At 50.3% G+C, this 23,211-nt stretch overlaps 1 protein-coding gene across 6 annotated transcripts in view; it reads right to left on the bottom strand.

Moving 5' to 3' along the window:
* The window catches only part of ICA1 (islet cell autoantigen 1), a 60,910-nt gene that overhangs the window by 1,338 nt on the left and 36,361 nt on the right, over positions 1–23,211 (bottom strand). For 5 of the 6 annotated variants that reach the window (XM_027872038.1, XM_027872035.1, XM_027872034.1 and 2 more), the window contains exons 7-13: positions 13,916–14,041; positions 13,357–13,455; positions 10,594–10,691; positions 10,280–10,329; positions 7,698–7,760; positions 7,556–7,597; positions 609–857 (exon numbers count right to left, since the gene is read on the bottom strand). In XM_027872038.1, coding sequence (XP_027727839.1) covers positions 609–857; positions 7,556–7,597; positions 7,698–7,760; positions 10,280–10,329; positions 10,594–10,691; positions 13,357–13,455; positions 13,916–14,041 — 727 coding nt within the window. Of the gene's footprint in view, positions 1–608; positions 858–5,074; positions 5,403–7,555; positions 7,598–7,697; positions 7,761–10,279; positions 10,330–10,593; positions 10,692–13,356; positions 13,456–13,915; positions 14,042–23,211 lie in introns of those variants that run through there. The other variant, XM_027872039.1, reaches the window with a different exon arrangement.

Genomic DNA, 23,211 nt, shown 5'->3' with positions numbered 1-23,211 from the left:
CAGTCTGAAGCCCTCTCTTCTGACTGCTAAGCTCCTGTCATTTCAGGAGGGAACTTTCCCCGGCTTCCTTCCAGCCTGTCTGCTGAAGGAAGCCTTTCCCTCTGATATTACCTTGTTCACCCTCTTCCTGTCTGGTTTGTGCCCAGGTATCTGCAAGGTCTCCCCTATTCGATGTGAGCTCCTCGAGGGCAGGGACAGTGTTCCTGCCTTTCTCTGCACGCCCAGTGCTTAGCACGGAGCCTGGCACACAGTTGGTGCCAAACACATGCTCTTCTTGCTCTCTGGCTGTCTCTGCTTCTCCATCCCCTCTCCTGCCCTCCTCAATGCATTGCCATCCCCCGTGAGAGCGGGCACTCCGAGACAGGGTCTAGCTTGCATCACGATTTTACGGTGCCAACCCCCTGCACATGGCCCAGGACAGTCATGGCTCAAGAGATGTTTGTTGATTAACTGATAGGGGAGAAAAACTTGAGGAGTAAATCTAACAAACTATTCTAAACCAAAACATGATTCTAATTGAGGCCATGGCCGTGGGAAGAAAGGAAAGAAAAGCAGAGAGAGACCCTGGGCTTGCATGTCAGTCCTCCAAAACGCTGCTGGACACTGACCTTGAAGGGATGACTGTAAGTCATGCATGTTTTTGTCTAGCAGCTGGGAAGGGAGGAAGCTTGATGACGGAGGGGGGCCCGGTTCTGGCTCTCCTGGCGCACACGTGGCCGTGGGCTCTGGGGTCTGCTTGTTCCCAAAGACCGCCGTCCACTCTTTGCTGAAGTCTCCCTCATCCAAGGATGATGCATTGAGAATCTCATTAAGCAGCTGCATGTCGTCCTTGTCGGTCACCTCAGACTCCGAGGCCCCTGGAAAGGAACCGACAGACACTGGTCACGGTTACCTGGGAGGCCTAGGAGGGAGGGGATGGGGGTGCTGCCCCCCACCCAGCAGGTCTTCAGGGAAGAGGAGAGAGCAGAACATGCATCTTCAAAGAGCTCAGATGTGCCCAGGCGTGTCATCCCAACACGATTTTGAGAGACTCTAGGGTTAAAGTCAATCCCACAGTCAACTCCATCTTCCAGGAATAAATTGGGATGAGACTGAAGTCTTTCCACTAAAAAGCCCAAAGGGCATACGAAGAGAACCAACCACCTGGCATCGGTCTGCTTCCAGTCAGAGTGAGCCCAGAGGTGATGGCACCTTCACCAAGACCCTTTTCTGCATTTCTGGAGCTACCTGGTGGCCCCAGAGCTCAGGGATGGGCAGAGAATGGGGGCACCGGTGGGACAGCTTCATCCAGCCAAGGATGCAAACCAGGGCGGGGCCCATAGTCACGTGGCCATAGATCCTCCACCCCTGCCCTCCTCCTTGAGGGTCGGGATGGCTTCCTTATTGTCACAATAGAGGAGGCACTTCGTTAGCCCCTCACAGTGTGGCTGGTGTCCACCTTTCCTGACATGATGGCACAGGCCTCTCTTTCACATGGGCCAGAAGAGACTAATTATTGTTCCTTCCCCCTCCAGCCTCCCAACCTTTGCATGGGCTGTATCCCATGCCTGGAAAGCACTCCCTCCCCACCTTCCTCCTTCTGCCTCCCAGAATCCCTGTCTCTCCTCAAGGCTTAGGCCTGAGACTGTCTCCCATGGGACGCCTTCCCTGACACTCCTCAACACCCATGGGCAAGAATGACTTCATCTCTGTCTCTGCAGCCCCAGGCCTTGAACAAAGCACAGCCTTGCTGCGTTCCTTGGGACCAGCACTTCTCAGGAGACCCCATTACACTCTTCAGGATTATCAAGGACTCCGCCACCCCAAAACCCCTTTTGTTTATGTGGGTTATGTGGGTCACATCTATCAATATCAATATCAATAAAATGAAAACATTTTAGTACTTTATTATGAAAGCATCTCAGGGCCCTCCAGGAGTTTCCAGATCACCCTTTGAGAACCCTTATCTGTGGTACTTCTTTGTTACTTTCAGTTTCTCCCCCACTCAAGCCTGGAGCCACTGGTGGGTGGTCACCAGTGGGTGAGGCTGGCCTGGGCACGGCTGGGCAGGAGCAAAGCAGCTTGCTGGGCCTCCTATGCCTAGCACACACAGCATCACCCCCTCAGGGTGACAGGTCAAAAACAGCCTTGGGGACAAAGCCACTGCCCAACCCCAGCCTGAGGGCCCCGGGAAACTGAGAGCGCCTGTGGCTGCACAAACGGGAAGCGCAGGAAACAGAGCAGAGCTCACCCCAGGGCCGCGGCTGAGCTGGGCTTCCTTCAGAGACCCTTACCAGGAGGCCTGCCAGCATGCTCTCACCTCCTCAGGGAGGAAGAGGAAATGGAACCATGGAGAAAGGCTGGAGAAAGGTCACAGCGGCCAGCCCACCTGGCCTTCTGGCTGGAAGCTCACTGCTTGGCCCCCTTCTCTTCCCCACTCCCCAGGAGGACCCCCACACCAGGATCGGCAGGAAGCCTGATCTTCTCGCCCCCTCTCCTCCTTTCTGCGTCACAGGTTTTGAGCCTCACGTCTGGGAATGTCCAAGGTAGCCCATTCCACACTGGGACAGCTGTAATGATTAAGAAGCCTCTCTGCTGCTTCTACCCATGGCTCTGTATTTTACCCACCAGGACCAGACAGAAAAAGGGAAATCCCTTGTCCACATGACACCTTTTCAATCATGTCCTCCCTGGACCTTCTCTTCTCTGGGCTAACCATCCCTGTTCTTCCAACCAGTCTTCACAGGACATGGTCTCAAGGCCCTTCGACCAGGTTGCTGTCCTCTGCATACTCTCTAGCTTATTACACTGTGGTGTCCAGAGCTGAACACAGTTCCCTAGGTGTGGTCTGACTGGGGCAGAAGTCCAGCAGAACCCTCATCTCTTCTACTGGAAGCTCTGCCTCTCTTGAGGTAACCAAGATGGCATCACACACAGTGACAGGGAGCTCCCTGATGGCTGATGGTTTTCAGGGAGGCTAACAAAGCACATGCCTAGAAGGGTGGGGGCAAACCTGTGTAAATTGCCTGACGTTGCTCAGTGAAAATCATTGCAGCCTTTAGAAAGTGTAAACCACTTGAAAGTCACCTTTTAAAAAGCAGTTCTAGGCACACCCTTGAAATAAAATGTGCCCCTGCAGATGGACAGAGGCAGGCCCTTTTCCCCACCATTTGCTTAGAGCCTGAGCTTGTCACCCCCCAGTAGGACCAGCACATCCAGGGTAAGAGGCCAAGAGATAGCCTTTCTGTCCTGGCTGGGTCCCCCAGCACCCACCAACACACAGGGAAAGCCAGTGAGCCAGCCTCCTTTCCCAGCCACTGGCAGAGTTGAGGGGTCTGCCCAGCATGGCACAGAACAATACTCTAATCCTGCCTCCTACGGACCCTGGAAAGGGCTTGTCTAGGAGCCACCTGCTCCCCCCCCCAGTACATTTTTGATTCTAAATAAACTTTAATGACCTCTTGAGGACACAGCCAGGCCAGGGAAAACAGGCTTCCTGGACAGAGGACAGAAAAACCTAGACAAGCATGGCTCCTTTTTCTCATCATCTGTATTTTAACGAGGAAGATTACATCTCTGCTTTTCTGCCTGGTTCCTTCCCTCTACTTTATGACTAATCATATACCTAAGCAACTCGCACTGAGATGAAAAACCTCAAATGCCAACTTGATCATAACCAACATACAAAAGGAAAAGCAATGGTCAGAGAGCAAAAGGGGCTCCATCCAGGGTTACAATGTGGTTGCAGAGAATTCAAGATCTCTCTCTCTCTGTGTGTCTGTTTGTCTCTGTCTCTCTCTCTCCTCTCTGTCTCTGTCCTCTCTCTATCTCCCCTCTCCTCTGTCTCTGTCTCTGTCTCTCTCTGTCTCTTTGTCTCCCTGTCTCTCTCCTCTTCTTTTTTCTTCTCTGGCTGTCTCTCTCTGTGTCTCTCTGTCTGTCTCTCTCCCTCTCCCTTTCTGTCTCTTTCTGGGATTGCTATCACCCCAAGGGATAAAGAAGATACAAATTAAAGCAAGATCACAGGAGGAAAGAACCCCCCCCTTCGGTGGCCCCCGCAGTGAAATCCCCCTGCTCTCTACCCTCCAGACATGGGGCTTGCTGCTCCTCTAGACACTGGCTCTGAAGGCTAGGTGGAGGCCACAGTGCCTGGAATCCTGCCCTGCCTGCCTCCTAACTTAAGACCTGGCCTCTCCTGGGGTGTCTGGGGTGTCACTGCTGCACTAAAGCTGGGTCTGGCCAAGGGCTGAGATGGGCAATAGCAGGAGTATGTCACCACACTGCTGGCGTACCACTGTGTGGACAAAGCCTGCTGGCAGTATTCTCTAGAATTCCAAAGGAAAAAATGGGGGGTGGGTGGAGATTTATATGGAGATTTCTATAATTGCTTATAGACTAGGCCAGTAGCTCCTTATTTGATATATATTGGTTGAGGGAACCTTGTGATATCCAGCGGATAGCACTATAATGCCAGCTGGGGAGACGAGCTCAGTGATCTGCCCAATAGAAACAGAAGTAGTGAAAATCCATGTGGGAGGAGCATGGGAATGGACCAGAACACCAGGAAAGCAGGTGAAACTAGGGCTCTACGTCCTTGGCAATGCCTGGTCCATGGGACTGAGAGGAAGGAGGAGGCTAAAGGGACCTCATCCCCTGGCTTCCAAGGTGAGGTGCGTGGAGTGGGGCCAGCAGGTGTGGATGTGTGGATCGACAGAGACCCAGGTGATTCTGTGGTCAGTCTCCAACACTGGGCCTTCTTCTTTTCCCATTAGTTTTTTTTAACTAGGATTGACCTTAAGGGCCAGCACTAAGTCTGTGTTATTGGGGGTGTCCCTATGCTTCAAGAGAGGAAGAAAAAGAATATAACTTAGTGAAGAGAACCCTGAATGGGACAGGAGAAGAGGCCAGGAGGGGGAAGGTGACACCAAAGAGGCAGCTCCGAATGGGGTTCAGGAGACATGAGAATTAGGTACCATCAGGAGCTTCTGGGGACACCCAGGAACAGTAATTATTAATAATCACAACAAAATAACATTTGCATAGCGCTTGAAGGTTTGCAAAACATTTTACATCATTTGATCCTTACAACAAGATTGTTATTATCCCCCTTTTACAGATGAGGAAACTGAGGCTTGGAGTTTAAGTGACTTGCCCGTGGTGACATGGCTAATGTCTAAGGTAGGAGCCCATCCCCCAAGGCCTGCGCTCTGTCTCCTCCTTCACCCAGATGCCTCAGCTCTGGCCACAGAAAGATGAGACAGGTCCTCCGGGGAGCACAGAGGCAGCTGCGGTACCGGCATGAATGCCTGGGAGCACGCTCCCTTCCAGGAAGTGTCTCCAAAGCCATTAAGCAGCTGGGGTGATGCTGAGTCCTGACAGCTTGTCTCCAGAAAGTGTTCTGTCCTGGGTGGGGCATGAAGAGCCTCCTGCCAGGAGAAGGTGGGGAAGGGAAGAGAATAAGCACCTATACAGCACCTACTGCATGCACTGCACGAAGTAATCCCCACGACAGCCACGAGAGGTGGGTGCTATTACTATCCCCATTTGACAGTTGAGGAAACAGAGGTAGACAGAGGTCACAGAAGTGACTTGGCCAGGGTCACACAGCTAGTAAGTGTCTGAGGTCACATTTGAACTCAGGCCTTCCTGACTGCAGGCGAGTGCTCTGTGCCCTGCAGCCCCCACTGCCCTAGGCAGGCATATGAGAAGTGTAGCTAGTTAAGGAGATGGTACTGGAAAACGGGGCTTTGATTTCTTGATGGGGTTAAGATAATACAATCTCAGCCAACGTCAGGGTTCCAAGAGGGGGGAGGCATGTAGAGACAGGGGTCCCTGTGGAGAGCCCCTGGGGTTCTAGGGGCCCGGCCCACTCCATGGGAGTCAGCAGTGACCTCAGGCAGAGGAGCTGAGAACCCTGACCTCTCACCTCTGACCTTCTCTGGGCTCCAGCCTGATTCTCCCCACGAAGGCACTTGCTCAGCCACGTCACAGCCGCCCCCTCACCCTGGCTCACCCCGTTGGCCATGCAACCCCCTCACCCTGGAAGTCCATGCCTCTCTGGGGCCCCCTGCTCTGACTGACCTGGTCCATTTTCAGGAGCATGCCTGGGCCAGCCTTGTCCTCACTCCTCTCCCGAGCTCATGGGCTCTCTACCTGCTTCACTGCGCCCACATAGGGGCTTCTCTCTCGTTCCCCCCAGGTGTTGTCTCTCTGTGTTAAGACCTGAGCTCCTGGATCCTCTGCTCTCCTTTGTGCCCCCAGCACTTAGCTCTGGGCCTGGCTCATGGACAGTCTTGCGCCCCCGCAGTTCAGGGATGGGCAAGGCCTTTAGTACAGGCCCCGACAATCATTGAAGAAGCTGGTGAGGATTGGCCTCAAGGAGGATTGGCCTGTAGAGGTGTGCTGTTTGACCCCAAAGGGGCCGGAGGCCTGAGAAAGGAGAAAATTCCCCCTCCCTGGAGGGCTTTGGAAAAGCCTCTGTGGCCAGGGGCTAGGGCTGTGGTGCAGGATTTTAGGAGGGGGTTCATTTTGGCTCTGAGATTCTGTAAGGCTGCATTTCACTGAGATCTCGGCTAATTAGGAGCCAAGCGAACCTGGGCACCTGCCGGGGACAGAGACAGAGGGTCAATGCCTGAGGGCCTGACCAGAGGGTGGGAGCTGCAATAATGAGGTAGACCATATGGGGTGGCTCTAAGTAAAGATCTCAGTGGCTTTGGAGAAAGCTGAGGTCATCCCTGGCACTCGTCAGGGCTCAGATCTCTGACTTCCTCCTTCTGCACGGGGCTGGTGGGAACAAACCACACCTTTGGCACGGATGACCCTGGCTCTTGGTAGAGACCTGGCCCGACACCATGAGAAGAGAAGGAAAGGAGCACACGCGTGCTTACAGCTTGCCCACACCCTCCAAATTCTACTCCCTCCCCCACAGCCCAGCATGGCATCTTCAAGATGCCAGGTGGGTGGCACCGCTCTGGTGAACTCGGTCCCGAGGTGCCTAACTAAAGAGAGAGAGCCAGTTTGGTATCGCATGCTAAAGAATAGCATTGCTTTATGGTTTAGGCAAGATCTTCAGGGACTACTGCAAACCACCATGAGGGATGGATGGAGGCAGGAAAACCCTTCAGACCCCCTCTGGCCAAGGTGGGCTGGGCGATTCTCTTTGGCCCGGACCCGCCTCATCTCCACACACAGTCAGGGACTGAAGCAGGAGCAGCCTTGGAGATGTTTCAGGATGGATGCCTTGGTCATCTCCTCCCTGGGACCCAGCAGCCTCCTCTTTGGGCTGAGGAGTCTCTGAAATGGGCTGGTCTGAACCACCTGCACTTTTGCTCCAGACACGACCCTTCTAGGGCAGGCTGGCAGTAGTAACAGGGCCATAGCATTTCAGGGCTGGGAGGGCATCAGAGGCCCTTCCATCGGGCCTGGCTATGCTTTGACCTTCAACAAGATAGGTCTCAGAGACAATGAGAAAGTCACTCACTTTAAAATGTGAAGGCGACAATATGATGCTAATTTTCTATAGACTTGAGTTTATTGACCTCAGAAGTTTTAAAACCCCAGTGAAGTTAACTGTTCTTACCTGTCTCTGATGGCATCAGGTCCAACAGCTCATCAATGGTTCCTTCAGAGGGAGAAAACGTGGAAAAATCAAGTCAACTTAGCTGCCCAAGCATTCCCAAGTCAATGTGGTAAACTGAGGCCAGCCCTTCCCTCTCAATTACCTGAGCACTGGATGTGGCTCGACTCCCCTTCTAGGGTGGAGAAGGCATTCTTTCCATCCTCAGCTGGAATTAGAACACACCAAGCTGGTTATTACCACTGTGACACCAGGGGCTCGGTCCCATCCCACAGCAGCACAGTCCCATCTCACAATGGCCATGGGCCAGGGAGGTCCCATCCCACAACAGTCATGGGCCAGGGGCTCAGTCCCATCCCACAATAGCCAGGGGCCAGAGCCCAGCTTCCCGGAAGGCAGCAGCCACTAGTTCGGGTAGTGGCCAGAGCTCGCTCCAATGAGGCCAGGTGGGCTCTAGGGCCATGTTCACGAGACAGCAATTTGAATGAATGGCCCCTCCCATCCCAACGGCAGTCTGTGGACACTCAATACACATCATTCACACGTGCTCATGAGCTCCCTTGGCTGAGAGGGCGCCACCCTAAACAGAAATGCTGCCCCAACCTCTGACAATGTAGTTTGTTTTTATGGTTGCTGGCTAGACTGGGGTGGAGGAAGTCATTGCCCCCTAAGAAAAAGCCCAAGGAGCCAGTGGATCATCCTATTGAGGTGCAGAGTCTGCCTCCCCAGCCTTAGGAAGGGAACCCACTGGGAATAAGCCCAAAGCACAGGCGTTTGGAGAAAACTTTCATTTTGAAGGGTGGGAAAAAGCCAAGAAAAGATGGGCCCATCAGACACGGGAGAAAACTGCAAAAGGCTTTCCCTTTCTCCCCTGTCAATCCAGACAAAGGTGATGAGGCCACACCCACGGTCCAGGCTCTGTACTAGGCACCAGGGACACATAAACGAATGCAGCAGCCTCTGGACCGTGAGGGGCTCCCCCCAAGCTTGACTTTCAACAGCCTGACGGTCACCCTAGGCACGGTTCAAGTTAACGTGGCAGTGGTACTTTCTGGGCAAGGAAACTGAGGCGCAGAGCTCTCGACAGGTCTGAGCTCCAAAGGCAACACTGTGCCCTGGACACTCATCTCCCTGGGAGCCCAAGGAGCCTGGGGGAGCTGGCCTTCTCCCCATGCCTCCTCTGGAGGGGGAGGGGAGGGTAACAGAGAATGAATGTTATGTGTGCATCTGCGTGTCTGAGTGTGTGTGTGTGTGTGCATGCATATGTGTCTGAAAATGAGTGCACGAGCATGCTGCATTGTGTCTGAACATTGTGTGTACATGTGTGCGTGCCTGCACATGCATACACTGTGAGATCAAATGTATGTGTATGATAATGTGCGTGCAAACGTGTGTGCATGCATACAGGTCTGAAAATATGTGTACAAGCATGTGTGTATGTCTGTGCTTCTGAGTATGCATGTGTGCATGAGCATGTGTGCATGAACGTGGTGCATTGTGTCTGGACGCTGTGTGCACGTGTGCATGCCTGCACATGTATGCATTGTGAGAGCAAATGTCTGTGTATGAGAATGTGTGCAAACATGTGTGTACATGCATGCATATCTGAATATGTGTGTGCATGTGTGTCTAAGCATATGCACACACCTGTGCTATCTGAGCATGTGTAAGCATGCATGCATGCAGGTGTGTTTGAGCATTGTGTGCACGAGTATGAACATATGTGTATTCATTTGTCTGAGCACTGTGCATCTATGTCTGAGTATGTGCACGTGTGTCTGAACACTGTGCCGTGCTTTGCATGCATTGTTTGAGCGTGTGTGCATACATGCACATACCTGCAATGCAAACCCACACGAGCACTGTGTGCATGCAACATGCATGTCTGCACACGTAGGCGTGTTTGTGTGTGTGAGCGCCTCCTTGCAAGCACCCACTCCTCAGTTCCCAGAGACACTCAGGACAGGTTCGGCCAGTTCTGCCTCTGGGGGCGATCTCCCTGAGAGAACACGCAGGAAGCAGAGGCCAGAGGAGAATCCAACAAGGGAAGCGGGTGGCTGCAGGAGCCCAGGCCCTCCAGGCCGGCCAAGCCACGTCTTCTGGCCGCCCTCTCACATGGGGCGACCACCGACGGTGACGGTGGGCAGAGGAGCCGCTCTCCCAGAAGCATCACCGCGGAGGTCTCACGGACACTCGTGGTCTCCCCGAGGTCCAGGCCTGCAGCTCCTCACCTCCCTGTCCCGTGGCCTCTGGTGAGGTGGGGCGACCCGCCCAGTCCCAGGACCCACCATCCAGAGCTGGGAGGAAGCTCCGAGACCCCTGCGCCCAGGCTCCTCATTTCCCAGCCTCGGTGACCGGGCTCAGAGAGCTGGAGGCTGCCGCAGGTCACGCGGGCATCGGAGCCGGCTCGACTCCAGCCCTCCGCAGGGTCAGGCTGCCAGCCAGGAGAAGAGGGGCAACGCGCTGCTTCCGGGAGGATCCCCAGGCCACTTGCGGGACGAATAAGGCAGCCCCCAGAGCGCCGCTGAGCTCCGGCCTCCAGGGCAGGCAGATGGCAGGGATGACACCTACCCGGCGCCCCCCCAGGACCCCTAGGAGCTCCCCCCTTCCCGACCATTCTCTGACTTCTGAAAGATTCAAGCCTAAGAGCCCAGAAATACGAGGCGGGAAGAGAGCCGCCGAGCGCCCTCGTGTTCACGTGGAAGGTCAAAGAAACGCAAAACTTACCTAAGTAGGTGGGCGTGTTGGCAGGGTTTTCCACGTCTAATGTTATCAGCCTTCAATAGAACAGAAGAGAAGCTCGCTCAGTCTGCTGTGCAGAGGGGGAGCATTTCTTAAGCGCTCCCGACTAACCTCAATCCCAGGCTGACCGTTTGCGGGAAAGTCAGAGAAATCGCTTCTCGGCCAGCTCCCCGACCACCTCCGCGCTTCCTCTGTGCCCGCGTTGCACCCACCCCCACAGAACCCCCACAGAATGGAAGCCCCCTGAGGCCAGGGATCTCCTCCCGGCACAAGGTGGGGGGAGGTTGGTCCCCACTCACGAGTCTGGCTGCAGGGGCTCCCTCTCTGGGCTTTCCTTCTGGGCTTGTTCCTTCTTTTCGGCCTCTTCTATCAACTTGTTTACAGGGTCCTGTAGGCTCTGCATCATGATCCAGACATAGGAAAAAGGGGAAACAAAGCGCAGTCCAATCTGACACCCTGGCCCGGTCAGCTCCTCCACTGGGCAAAGTGAACGGAAGCTTTCCCAGACAGTGACGAGGATCACGGGCGTCAGATGCGAGGCTGGTAGGGAAGGGCTTGACAAGTTGGGAGGGAACTTGGCAGACCCCCAGCTCTGCCCTCTGGAGCCCCACTGCCCTGAGGTCACGAGCCCTTCCGGGATGAGGAGTTCTGTGGCCCTCTCCACCCCTGCCCCAACAAGAGGCGCCGTGCAGCAGCAAAGGCCCTCGCCTGGAGACCAGAGACACCCGGGGCCCGAGCCCCACTTTGCTTAAGTGTCCAAAGAGAATAATCAAGCCTGGGGCCCCATCATCTCTGGGCTGGGGGGAAGTTCCCTAAAATAACGTCATAGCAAGAGCTTTTGAAAACCACACCCCCAGGTGATGGCCAGCCTCGGTTTTCCAAAGGCAGCTAAGATAAACAGCCCAAGGACTGGAAGAGGAGGTTGCTTTCCTAAGAGAAGGCTCGATTTTATGGCTAATTGTTTTAGTTTTTTCTGATGACTCAAAGGACCTAAATGACGGCAAAACCCGAACTCCAACCAAAAAAGAATCGACAATCACTTCTTCAGTCGAAAAGTTCTTAATAAACATCAACTCTGTCCTAGGCACCCTGCCAGGGGGCAGAAACACAGACAGAAAGAAAAGTCCCTGCCCTCGAGGAACTTAGAGTCTATCTTGGGAAACATAGGAGTGTTAGTGGAGAGAAGAGAACAGAGGAGTGAGATGGTGAAAGGGCAGCATGGACAAGACACACGGGGTTAGGGGGTGTGATGAGCTGAGGATGACAGTGGGGTGCAAACCCAGGAGGCTGGAAATGTGGCGGTAAGGGAAGCAAGGAGGAAGAGAATTTGAGGGAAAGAGAACGAGCTCCGTTTTCGAAAGGATGAGCTTGGAACAAATAGGGGACGTCCAGTGGGAAAATTCTAATTGGCCTTTGACGATGTGGGATTAGAGCCCAGGAGAGGCCAGGGCTAGATTCAGATTTGGAAATCACATGCATGAAGATAACTGATCCCATGGGAGCTGATGAGATCATGAGTGTGTAAAAGAGAGGGAAAGAAGCTCTAAGAGACTTGGGGGACACCAAGGAAAAGGAAGAGGGACACGGGACAGCAAAGTGGATTGAGAAGGGACAGACAGGTGGGTAGGAGAACCAAGGATGGTAAGTTGGAGAAGAGTCAGAGAGAGACAGACAGACAGACAGACAGACCGACACAGACAGAGAGAAACAGAGAGAGAGAAAGACTAGAGAGAGAAAGACAGAGAGGAGGGAGTGAGGGAGGGAGAGAGAGTCAGAGAGACACACAGAGACACAGAGACAGAGAGAAACAGAGAGAGAGAAAGATTGGAGAGAGGACAGAGAGAGGAGGGAGGGAAGAGGAGAGAGAGAGAGACAGAGATAGAGACACAGACAGACACAGACACAGACAGAGAAACAGAGAGAGAGAAAGACTGGAGAGACAGAGAGATACAGGGAGTCACAAGGAAATGTGGGGTGTGGAGCAGAAGGGGAAATTGAAGCACCCGACCTTCTTCTGATATTGGGATGATAGAGGGTCTTTGGAGACAGAAGAATCCACTGAGTGACTTTTAAGGAAGGAGCAGACTTGGGTGTGTCTCTAGGTAGGAGGGATGGAGCTGGGAGATATGGAGAGGTGGCCTCCTCCCCAGAGCTGGCCCTCAGGAAACAAGTGAGAGTGGTCTGTGGTTGTAATAGCAATTACTTCTCCGGGAATCATTCCCAAAGTCTGCGCAATTGTAGAAGCAAGCTTTCTAAATGCCCAAGTTTAACATTCTGCAGGCATACTAGGGCTCTGGGAAATGGACTCCACTTTCTAGTGCTTTTTAGGGGAGCCCCTGCCCCCTGGCCCCCTCCCCAGCCCCGTTCCCTGGCCCTCTTTCCTGTCTCCCTCCTCTCTACTCTGGCCTGCACACTCTGGCCAGATGGTTTCCTACAATCCTCTTCTGCTTGGTACAGCTATACTTTATTCCTTTGACCTTCTGAACCTTGAACTCTAACCCAAGCAGGGGCTTGGTCCGCACTTGCATTTCCCTTCCAATGGCCAGGCCCAATAGGAAAAGATGAAAAACTAGTATTTATTCTCAGTTAATATGTCTGTTAGGTTTGGTTAGGTTCTCCATTTGGAAATCCACATGCTGAAGTTAGTGTGGGGTAGGGAATCCAGCATTAGGCTTGGGAAAGAAAACTGCCTGGATGTGAATCCCTTAATGATTAAGAAACCCCAGACAAGACATTAAACGTGTCTGAGACTCAGGATCCTCATAAAATTAGTGGGACCTCTAAGGTCCCTCCCAGCTCACTCAATGATGTGATGATAATGCCAAGTTGGGAGCGGTGAGTGTGTCCAAAACAGATAAAATTCCAGATCAGAAGTAGTGTGCCCTGGACGCCCCAAGGATGTCATGGAGTGCCTAAGCCAGGCCATTCAGAAACACTGCTGAGCTACATGGATGGCATGGGTCAGAACTCTGGTGGGTAAAAACTCACAATGCCAGTGGGTTCTGGAATTAGATGTTAGCCCCAACCAAAAGCTGAGGGTTTGTGCATTGTGGCGCCCTTACCTTCAACATGGTGAACTCATAAGGCTGATAACCTTTGAAGCTCTCATGGATGGCTGCCATGGTGTGTGAAGTTTTCTCCCAGAAATGAAGCAAGGTAGTCTGTTAAGAAAGATGAATCCTCTGAATACTAGAGTGGTCAAAATCTAGGGCACTGACCTCTACCCCTAGCACCAATTTTCATGTTTGTTGGGGGCTCAGAATCACAGACTCATAGTTAGAGACCTCCCTAACAACCTCAATTAGAGCCCCGTCTGCCATGGTCCCTTTGCTTGAATACTCAGAGACAGAGAGCCTACCCCCACCTCTGGAAGCAGGCCAGTCTACTTTGGTAGACTGTGGTAAGGAAGTTTTCCTGGCCTCAGACCTCAGTCTGGTGCCCAATAGAACGAGGCTGACCCTTCTTCCATGTGATGGGCCTTCAGCCATAATGTGCTTTCCCTGCCTCTTCTCCTCACCAACTTATCCCCTGTCCTCTAATTTTCCTCCAATCTCCCTGGCCCTTGGCCACCTCTCCACAGCAGCTACATCCCAGCAGAATGTCACCACACTAGTGAGATACCTGATATGTTGTGAGCACGTGAGACAGCAGGTTACATCTGCTCGCTCCAAGGAGATCCACTTTTTGACACACATCATTCTTGAGTTGGTCAAAATTGAGCTTCGCATGGCGCACTTGGGCTTGGACCTGGAAGGTTAACAGGAGACATTCTTCACCTGCATCAACTCCTTCCTAAGCTTCAGCTCGAGTGCAGACTCCTCCAGAGAGGATGGAAAGGCTGGACTTCTTACATCCATCCCCACTTTGTCACACTGAAAAGGAACTGCCCTGGCACACAGACAACATCCTCTAACTGTCAGCAAGCATCATGAAGGGGTGAAAAATCCAGTCAGGACTTTGGGGTTTGCTGGCAGACTTGATTGACTCTCCCAACTCTGCCTTACCCAAGCTAATATTAAAAATTGTTCTGCTGACCCTAAGCACCCCCCGACTCATGCTGGAGTTGTAACATCTTGGAGCTGAGAAGGAGGAAAGAACTCCTTGAGTAGAAAAAACTTGCCATAATTGCCATGCAGATAATTGAGAGTGGATCATAGCAATAGAAAGAATCCCAATTCTTTCACAGGTTTCCCCAAGAGTTCATATCAGGGGTTTTCACATGGGAAGTCTTAGAAATATAACCAGACATATTGGGTAAAGTTATGGATCCCTGGGTTTGAATATTGCCACTGTGTAACACTGAACATGGCCCTTCACCTCCCATGGAGCCAGAGAACTCTGAGATTCCCAGTTCAAAAGGACTGAACTATACCAGTGGAGGTAGGTTCTCATGCCTAATGAAAGGTAAAGTCATAGACCTGGATGAGAAAAATAAGTCTTGGGCATACGTAGTTTTTGAATTGTTAAAGTGCCTTATTGAAACCAGTGATAATAATGATGTTGATGACAATGAGAAAAGATCTAACCATTGTTTGCTGTAACATATATTGAAAAGTATGACAACCAATTTAAATTCACAGATACTACTGAAAATGGGAAGAAATAGGGAGCCTGACATAAGAAAGGAGGACTCTGTCCACACTCTCCGCCAATCCCCACTTGGAGGTTAGGAACACCAGAATCCTGTGTCCCCAGAGCCACAAGCCCTTCCCAAAGCTGGAGTGGGGGAAGCTTGCTGTGCCCACACAAAATGTGACTGCCCTCAGAGGCAAGACGGGCAGAGTCCTGAAAGGAAAAAAGTGACATGGGAACATTACTGAACTTTGAGGGCTGAACACCTCATCCAGCTGCTCCCCAGCTCATTCCACACGTGAACTTCAAGTAGTTGCCTACTGAATCTTGGGCTCTCTGTCCCAGCCTGGGCAATGTCACTCTCAGCAAACCTTTCTCTGTCTTCTGGGCTGGGGGAACAGTGGAGTTCATGCTTCTGGGGTCTCAATCCATCTCTATTCACAGAATTTCAGTGGGGGAAAGGAGCCACAGGACTCCTTCTTCCAGCCCATGCCTGAGCAAGACTTATTTCCTCTTTAACGAACTGGACAAGTGGTCATGCAGCCTGGGCCATGGAGACCGCCATTGTGGAGGAGACCAACCCTTCCTGAAGCAGTCCAGGCCACTCTGGGACAACCCTCATTAGGAGAAAATTCTTCCTGAATCCAGTTTAAATTGGCCTCTTTGTGGCTTCTCCCCTTTGCTCCTGGTTCTCCTCTCTGAAGTCTAGAAGAATCAGGTGAGTCGCTCGCCTTCATGGCATCTCTTCAGTTACTCCAGGCTACAGCAGTTTGGAATTATGCCCAAAGGGCTATCAAACTGTGCATACCCTTTGATCCAGCAATACCTCTACTTGGTCTGTATCCCAAAGAGATTTTTACAAAAGGGAAAAGGACCTATCTGTACAAAAATATTTATAGCATCTCTTTTTGTGGTGGCAAAGAATTGGAAATTGAGGGGATGCCCTTCAATGGGGGAATGGCTGAACAAATTGTGGTTTATGAATGTAATGGAACACTATTTTGCTAGAAGAAAATGAAGAGCAGGAAGATTTCAGAAAAACCTGGGAAGACTTACATGAACTGATGCAAAGTGAAGTAAGCAGAACCAGGAGAACATCGTACACTGTAATAGCAATATTGTATGATGATCAACTGTGAATGACTTAGCTATTCTTAGCAATACACTGATCCAAGACAATTCCAAAGGGCTCATGATAAAAAAAATGCTATCTATATCCAAAAAACGGAGTCTGAATGTAGATTGAAGCATTCTATTTTTCATTTTTTCATGTTTTTTTTGTTTGGTCTGTGTCTTCTTTCATAACATGACTAATATGGAAATGTTTTTCACGATTGCACATATATAACCTATAACAAATTGTTTGCCATCTCAGAGAGGGGGAAGATAAAGGGGGGAAGGAGAAAACTTGTAACTCAAAATTTAAAAAAATGAATGTTAAAAATTATCTTTACATGTAATTGGGAAAAAATAAAATATTTAAATACTCCAGGCTAAATAAGACCCTTAGTTCCTTTTCCTTCATCTGATTGTCATATGACATGGATATCATGTCCTTCCCAATCTTGTCCCTTCATTCCCTAATGGGTTCAGTGTGCTTCCTAAAATGTAGAGTCCAGAAGTGAGTACAATACCTTAGTCCCCTCATCACAGGATAGGTTCAGTATCAACAAATTCAATAACCCAACTCAAACCAACATTTTTTAAATGCCTGCCATATTATTGTTATTGTAGGAAAGACATAGAGGAAGGGAAAGAGTTGGTGGGTGGGGTGAGTAGACCACACCTGAGGTCTCTTGGGAGAGGAGGAAGGGAGGTTCATGATTCCAGTACAAGGTAGTATGTTCTCACCACATGTCCTTCCATAATTCTTCATGTATGTATGTTTTGTTTTTGCTAGACAGTGGGGTTAAGTGACTTGCTGAGGGTCATATAGCTAGTAAGTGTCAAGTGTCTGAGGCTGGATTTGAACTCACATCCTCCTGACTCCAGGGTCAGTGATCTATCCACTGCATAATTTTTCATGTTTATTACAATGTCCTGACCACCTCTCACTTGGGGCAGTCCAGAGGGAAGAAGAATGGTCCAGAAACCAAGAGTAGCCCAAACTTCTAGGGGTGCCAGCATCCAGAGCAAGGACTGGTGGAAGGGAGCACCAGCAAATTTCAGTTGGAGCTATACAAGGGGAATCTTTTCACTGGCAGTTTTGTTGTTCCTTTAAAACATGAAGGAACACATCTGGGACTCCTTGTATTTGTCCCCAGCAATCATCTATATGTGTTTCCTTTGTGGTGAAGATGGTGCCCAAATTTGTGTATTCCATGCTTTGAGATGACTTTCCTAAATCCAATCCATATTGATGAATCAGGTCCATAGGGCATGACTACTATGGATCTTCAAGGTTCTAGGGGTAAAGGGATGGTCATTCTGATATTATAGCATATGAGCCCCCATTGGCATGTTTTCCACCATAATATGAATTGATTATCAATTAGTCAGCCAGACTTAGGTGGCTTTTAGAAAGGGATGTTTACTAAGGTGGTAAAATGCATACGATCACTTCTCCCCAAAGTCTTTGGCTTCCCCTTATGGTTTTGCCTCTCACTTTCTGGACTTTGATACCATGCCTGAGCTGTCTCATCACATGGAACCTTCATTGGCCTATGCTGCCTTCTAAGTCTGAAATATCTCTTTCCCATGCTATCCCCCTTTTCCTATTGGCGAGTTCATCTCTGGGAGCCTCCATTTTGAGGCAGGGCCTAGACTTGCTGTCTTTCACTATCCTTCCAACTTTACTTTTGACTTTCTGAGCTTCAACACCTTGCCCCTGCATGTGTACCTTTTTGCCCATGCCCCTCCCCCTTTCAGCTCATCTTTTCCCCCATTACAACACAAATACATTGAGGGAAGGGACTGTCTTTTTTCTCCTATCTGAATCCCCATTACTTAGCACAGTGCCTGGCACATAGTAAGTCCTTGATAAATGCTTGCTGCCTTTCCTTGCCTTGGCACACTCTCCCAACAGTCCATACAGAGTTCAAGGAAAAGTGGGCTCAGGCTGAGAGAGTTATTTTGCTAGAATCCTCAATTGTACCCCCTCTGAGGTATGGGGACATTTTTTGCTGGGCTCTTTTTCAGGGCTATGAATATGCTTCCAATTTGTCCTTGTCTCCTGACTTAGACATTGCTGTCATCTTTTCCAGGAAAGGCTAGGATGCCAGTGGGATGATGGGAAGTCCAAAACCTTTCAGACTTTTTGAAGTTCCCAAGGGGGTGGGGAGGAGACCTAGTCCAAAAGGCACTCTATCCCTCCCCTGTCCCCAGTTAGTCCCTCCAGAGTGGTTTGCTGGAATGTTCTCTCCCAGCTCCCACTCCTTCCAATCTTCCAGAAATGACTTGATATTTTAGAATTGCTTTGGCCAGTCTTTGTCCCAATGCTTTGTAAATAATTTTAGAAACAGGGAGCAACCCCAACACATGGCTCAGGAAGCATGGTGACACCCCATGTGCCAACAGTCCACAATGATTATTAAAATACTCAACGCCCTGATGCATTGCCAAATGCTGGTTGATCTTCCTGCTGAGCTGGGAGGACCTTCTCTACTGGCAGGGTCACCAAGATTGGGTGATGTGCCATTGCGCGCTGACTGCAGGCAGCTGTCTCCAGAACCACGGACAGCATCAAGAGCCACATTTCATGCCATGCCCATGGGGGAAATGGGCTTTCATTCTTTTCCCTCTCAACCTAAGTAAATTATCTGCAATGATGTGACCATCTTGAGGCCCTTTGCTTTCTTCCAATGCTCCTCAAATCTTCTCCCAAAGGAATTTCTTTTCCATGTATGTGTTTTTTTTTTTTAAACCTTCACAAGATCTCAGAAATGGAAGGAATATCAATGGTCCTACCTGAGAAGGGTCCCCTGCACAGCCTCTCTGGAAAGGTTATCCTGCTTTAGCTTGAAGACCTGCTCCCTTACCCCAAGGGTGGCCCGTGCCAGTCTGGGACAGCTCTAATGGTTAGGAAGTTCTCCCAATTAATCTTTTCACCTCTTCCCTTCCCTCTCCCTTCCCTGCTCCTTGATCTGCCCCTTGTGGCCATGAAAAACAAGGTTCATGGGACACCTGTTTGTCCTGCAGTTTATCAGGAAGAATAGTAGAGAAAAAAGAGAAAGAGATTTGATGTGAATCAAAGAAGAAAGAGGAACCGAAGACCCAGATGAGAATCCTGATCTTTTTTAGGAGGTAGGAGAGTGGGACCCAGCCTAAGAGAGGGAAGGAGAAGGACCATGACTGCTTGGAGCTAAGCCCCTAACATGAGGCTCCTCCAAGGGAACTGGGACTTCTAAAAAAGAGGTACTCTCCTCCACGGAATGATGCAGCGAGACCCCAGCCCACCCAGGACAGAGCTCCAAGACCTTCCAGGAGCCTCCTCTGTCGTCCTCTTCCTGTTGCTTCACCTTTCTTCCTCCTTTCATCTTCAAACTCCTGGAGAAGACCCATGGCTAACCACGGCAGGTCCTATTTGTTCCCTAGAATAGTAGAAGTTCTTTCCTGGGGCTTCCTCTGCCCACAGAATGTCCCCTCAGAAAGGAGGCCAGTGACCTTTGGATTCTGCAGACTCAAAGTTGCTTTCTACCTTTCTTCTTTCCATCCTTTCCTGGAGGCTCCTTCCAAAGCTTTGGGTCATGTCATGGGAGGGAACCTGCTTTCAAACAAAGCCTGAGAGACATAGGGGCCCACCCTGTACCTGGACAAGAAGACATTCTTCTTCCTCACTTGTGTCCCCTCTCATTAGCGCTCACTCTGAATTCACCCCATGAAAAACCTAGAAAAGCCCATCTCAGCTTCATCCAACTCAAGAAGCATTTATTAAGCACCTGTTGTATACAAGGCACTGTGGTCAGTGCTGGACACATAAAGATAGAGAGAAAACTTTCCCTGTCTTGTTTTCCTCTAATTATCCAGGCTTTTCTCCTTCCTCCTTGCCCTCAGACAGTTTGGGATAATGTCTCCTCCAACAGCCCTTCCCTGGTTAAGCCTCCATGACACCGTCCTCTTTACCCTTCTCCCTCGGAAGGGGCTGGACCCAACCTAGAGCACATCGTACTCAGGACTTGGCGTCCATTCTGTGTTTGCTCAGTTGCTGTCCTTGCTGGAGCTGCCTTTGGTATCACAAGTCCCACGCCTGGGAAGCAGGTCTCATTTCAGGCCTCACTCTCAGCCTAAGTTTGGGTGGAGCTGCTGCCCAGGTGCACAAGGTTGCTCTCTTGACTGCTACTTACCCGATCCTAGGCTGCTCAGGCCCAGTCCAGGATGGTCAGGACACTCTGCTGTCCTCTCCTCGGTCTCCTGTCTCACACATAGTGGAGTACTGGAGGCTGCACTATCTTCGTTCAAAATGGGGCACATTTACTCCACAGTTTAGAAGTTCTTTCCTTAAAGAATCCCATGAGGCTGGTTCACACCAATGTCATTCTTATAGGACATTTTAAACAATGACTTCAAAGGCATCCCACCCCAATGACAGCACTCACTGGGTGGGGCACAGGGAAGGAGGGCTGCTGGCAGTCAGCAGTAAGTCTGCTGCCCATCCTCACTTCACCAGGAATGAGGACAAGGTGGATGCTGCTTAGCTCCACATCCATACGTTTGGGGCTTTAATCATGACAATGATTTTGGATTTTCCATAGGGCCTCTGCGGAACTGGTAGGGGATTAAATGGAGTCTTTCTTGTCTCACAACTTCCCATAAAGGAGACTATTTATTCAAGAATGTGCCCTTCTTCCCAGTAGAGCCATCCAAAGGATGTTTCCCACTGCAGCTGGAAGGCTTCCAGCTCCACCTGAAGAACAATCCTTGTTCTCATAAGTGAAAGAAGGACCCCAACATCTGGCTTCTGTCAGGGGGCCTCACAGACAAACAGGTGTCCTTCCATGGAACAGCGAGGGAGCCACAAGTTTGGGAATCAGCCATCCTACCTGCCCCAAGTCGAGGCATTTGTTCAACCAACTGTTTTGTTTTTAAGTCCTTAACTCTCCACAAGAATTTGCTGCCTCTCCATTTCCTCTTGAAGTTGCTCGATGAAATGACTAGAACCATTCACAAGGCTGAGGGCCAAGCACCCCATGACTTGTGTCTTACTAAAGCAAGGAGCACATCAGGAAGGAGATGACGCCATGTCAGGCCCCGTCAGCATGCAGCTTGGCTCTTTGTGCTAGGACTTCGGAGAGAGGGCAGTGTTAGCCAGGCTAACAGCACCTTCATATGAACTGACCTGGGAGGTGAGGCACAAACCTATCATTCACTCAACCCAAGTCAATTAGCAATGATTAAGGACCTGCTGTATACAAGACACTTTGTTAGGTACAGGGGAGACAGGTGTAGCAAATGGTTTCACCATGGCCAACAGCAAGGAAAACCTGCCCACTCACACCCACTAAAACTTGACATGCTGAAGAACTGTTGTGATGTGGGAAGAACGCACGTTCACAGGAGATAAAATCCAATCTATGGCCTCATGTGTCCATTCACAAATGTACAAAGTACAAGAAACACACTGAACTTGCTTAAAAATTCTAACATATGGAGGCACATTTTGACTACTTAGGGATCACTGAGGCATGGGGGTGGGATGAAGTTCATGTCTGGAAAGTGTCTCAGGATGGGTCACCCTCATTCAAAAGAAACAGGATGGGTAAAGAGTAGGGAGGATATGGTATAGCCATGCATATCGAGAAGCTCTGTTTGTGCTTGAGCAAATTTTGGAAGCAGACCGGGTAAGTCAGCAGGGTGGAGAACATTTGGGTGAAGATCAACAGAAGCAGAAATAAAGCAATATCGTCATTGGAGATCATAACAGACCATCTGAACAGAAAGAAGAAATATGCAAGGAGCTTCTTGGCCAGAGGCAACACATATTAGTGAGGGGGTACTTCAATTATCCAGACATCCACTGGAGCCTCCTCTCTGCCAAGAGCAGAGCAGCTGATAACTTCTTGACTTGTCTAAATAATAATTTTGACCTTCAAGAGGTGGTGAAACCATTGAGAGGAATTTCTATTTGTGATTCTGTATCTCACCAACAAGGAGAAAGTGATTGCTAGGATGAAAAGGTCGAGAATTTTGGAAAAATGTGATGAGTCCCTCTGAGGATTTATGCTGGAGAAGGGAAGGAAAGTAGGTCTGACAAAGGCATGGGCTCAGGACGGAGAAAGCGAAAGTCTCTTTCCTAGGTCCTCATCAGATCTTATCTGAAAGATTGTGTTCATTTCTGGGCACCACAGGTTAGGGATGACATTAATAACCTAGGCACTTTCCAGAGGTGAAGGGCCTTCAGTTCATATTATATAAGGAATGTTGAAGGAACTGGGCTCACCTGATTTTGGAAAATCAGCACAGAGTTAAAGCCCAGCATGCTGAGGTTCCCCAGAGGCAGGATCCCCTGTGGTGCCACCTAAACAGATCTGAACATTATTTACTCCAGAAGCCCAGGAGAGTCAGCAGATGTCAGCCACTGGCTTCAGTTGGAGCAGGGGCATGTGGGATACCTCCCCAGCTTCCTGATGTATTTGTTTGATGAAGGTTGATGTCCTCAGAGTCATCTAAAGCCATTAGACCTGGCCTGGGAGACACAGAGTACATTGCGCTAAATGAGGAAGCCTAATGATGTTACTTTAAAATGACGGTATTTTAATATGATTTGCTGTTATGTCTGTACCCTCTTTTCTATCCACTGTGCACTCAGGGTTCTCCTTCATGCATTTAATCATGAGCATCTGTTTGGATTGACTGTAAAGGAGAGAAGCTCTCCCTAAGCCCGGGCAGCTCTGGGCTTAGCTTTCCCTCCGTGGCACCGAATGCCCTCATCAGTTCAAAGTTCTACCCCCAGCCCAGGAGACTGAGTTACATGGGCTAGGACTCCACTCTGACCCTGCCGCTGCGCCGGGGCCCTTGTCAAGCCAAGCTCATCACCTCCTGTCTCACCACCAGGCTGACAACTCAAGCTTGGACTGACCCCACCTCCTCAGCCTCCTCTCCATTCTGGTTGAAGGGCTGGTGGGCAGAGTCCCAAAGACATCCTCCAGATGCATTCTGAGACCCTGAGGCTCACTCCACTTTGCATCTGCTGCCCTTCCTGCTTGTAGCTCCACAGAATAAGATGCTCCTGAGTTGGATACATGTTGGTGTCCATCCCCTCTTTCCTGCCTTATTTTGTGTGCTGCCCCCTTAGATTATAAGCTCCTTGAGGGTGGATACTGTCTTTCTTTTTATTAATTTGATCCCCAGCACTTAGCACAGTGCCTGGCACATCGTAGGTGCTTGATAAATGTTTATTAGATTGGATT

The sequence above is a fragment of the Vombatus ursinus genome, unplaced genomic scaffold, assembly GCF_900497805.2.
Source record: "Vombatus ursinus unplaced genomic scaffold, bare-nosed wombat genome assembly UNPS02014799.1, whole genome shotgun sequence".
NCBI lineage: Eukaryota > Metazoa > Chordata > Mammalia > Diprotodontia > Vombatidae > Vombatus > Vombatus ursinus.
This window is presented reverse-complemented; position numbering and strand designations above follow the sequence as displayed.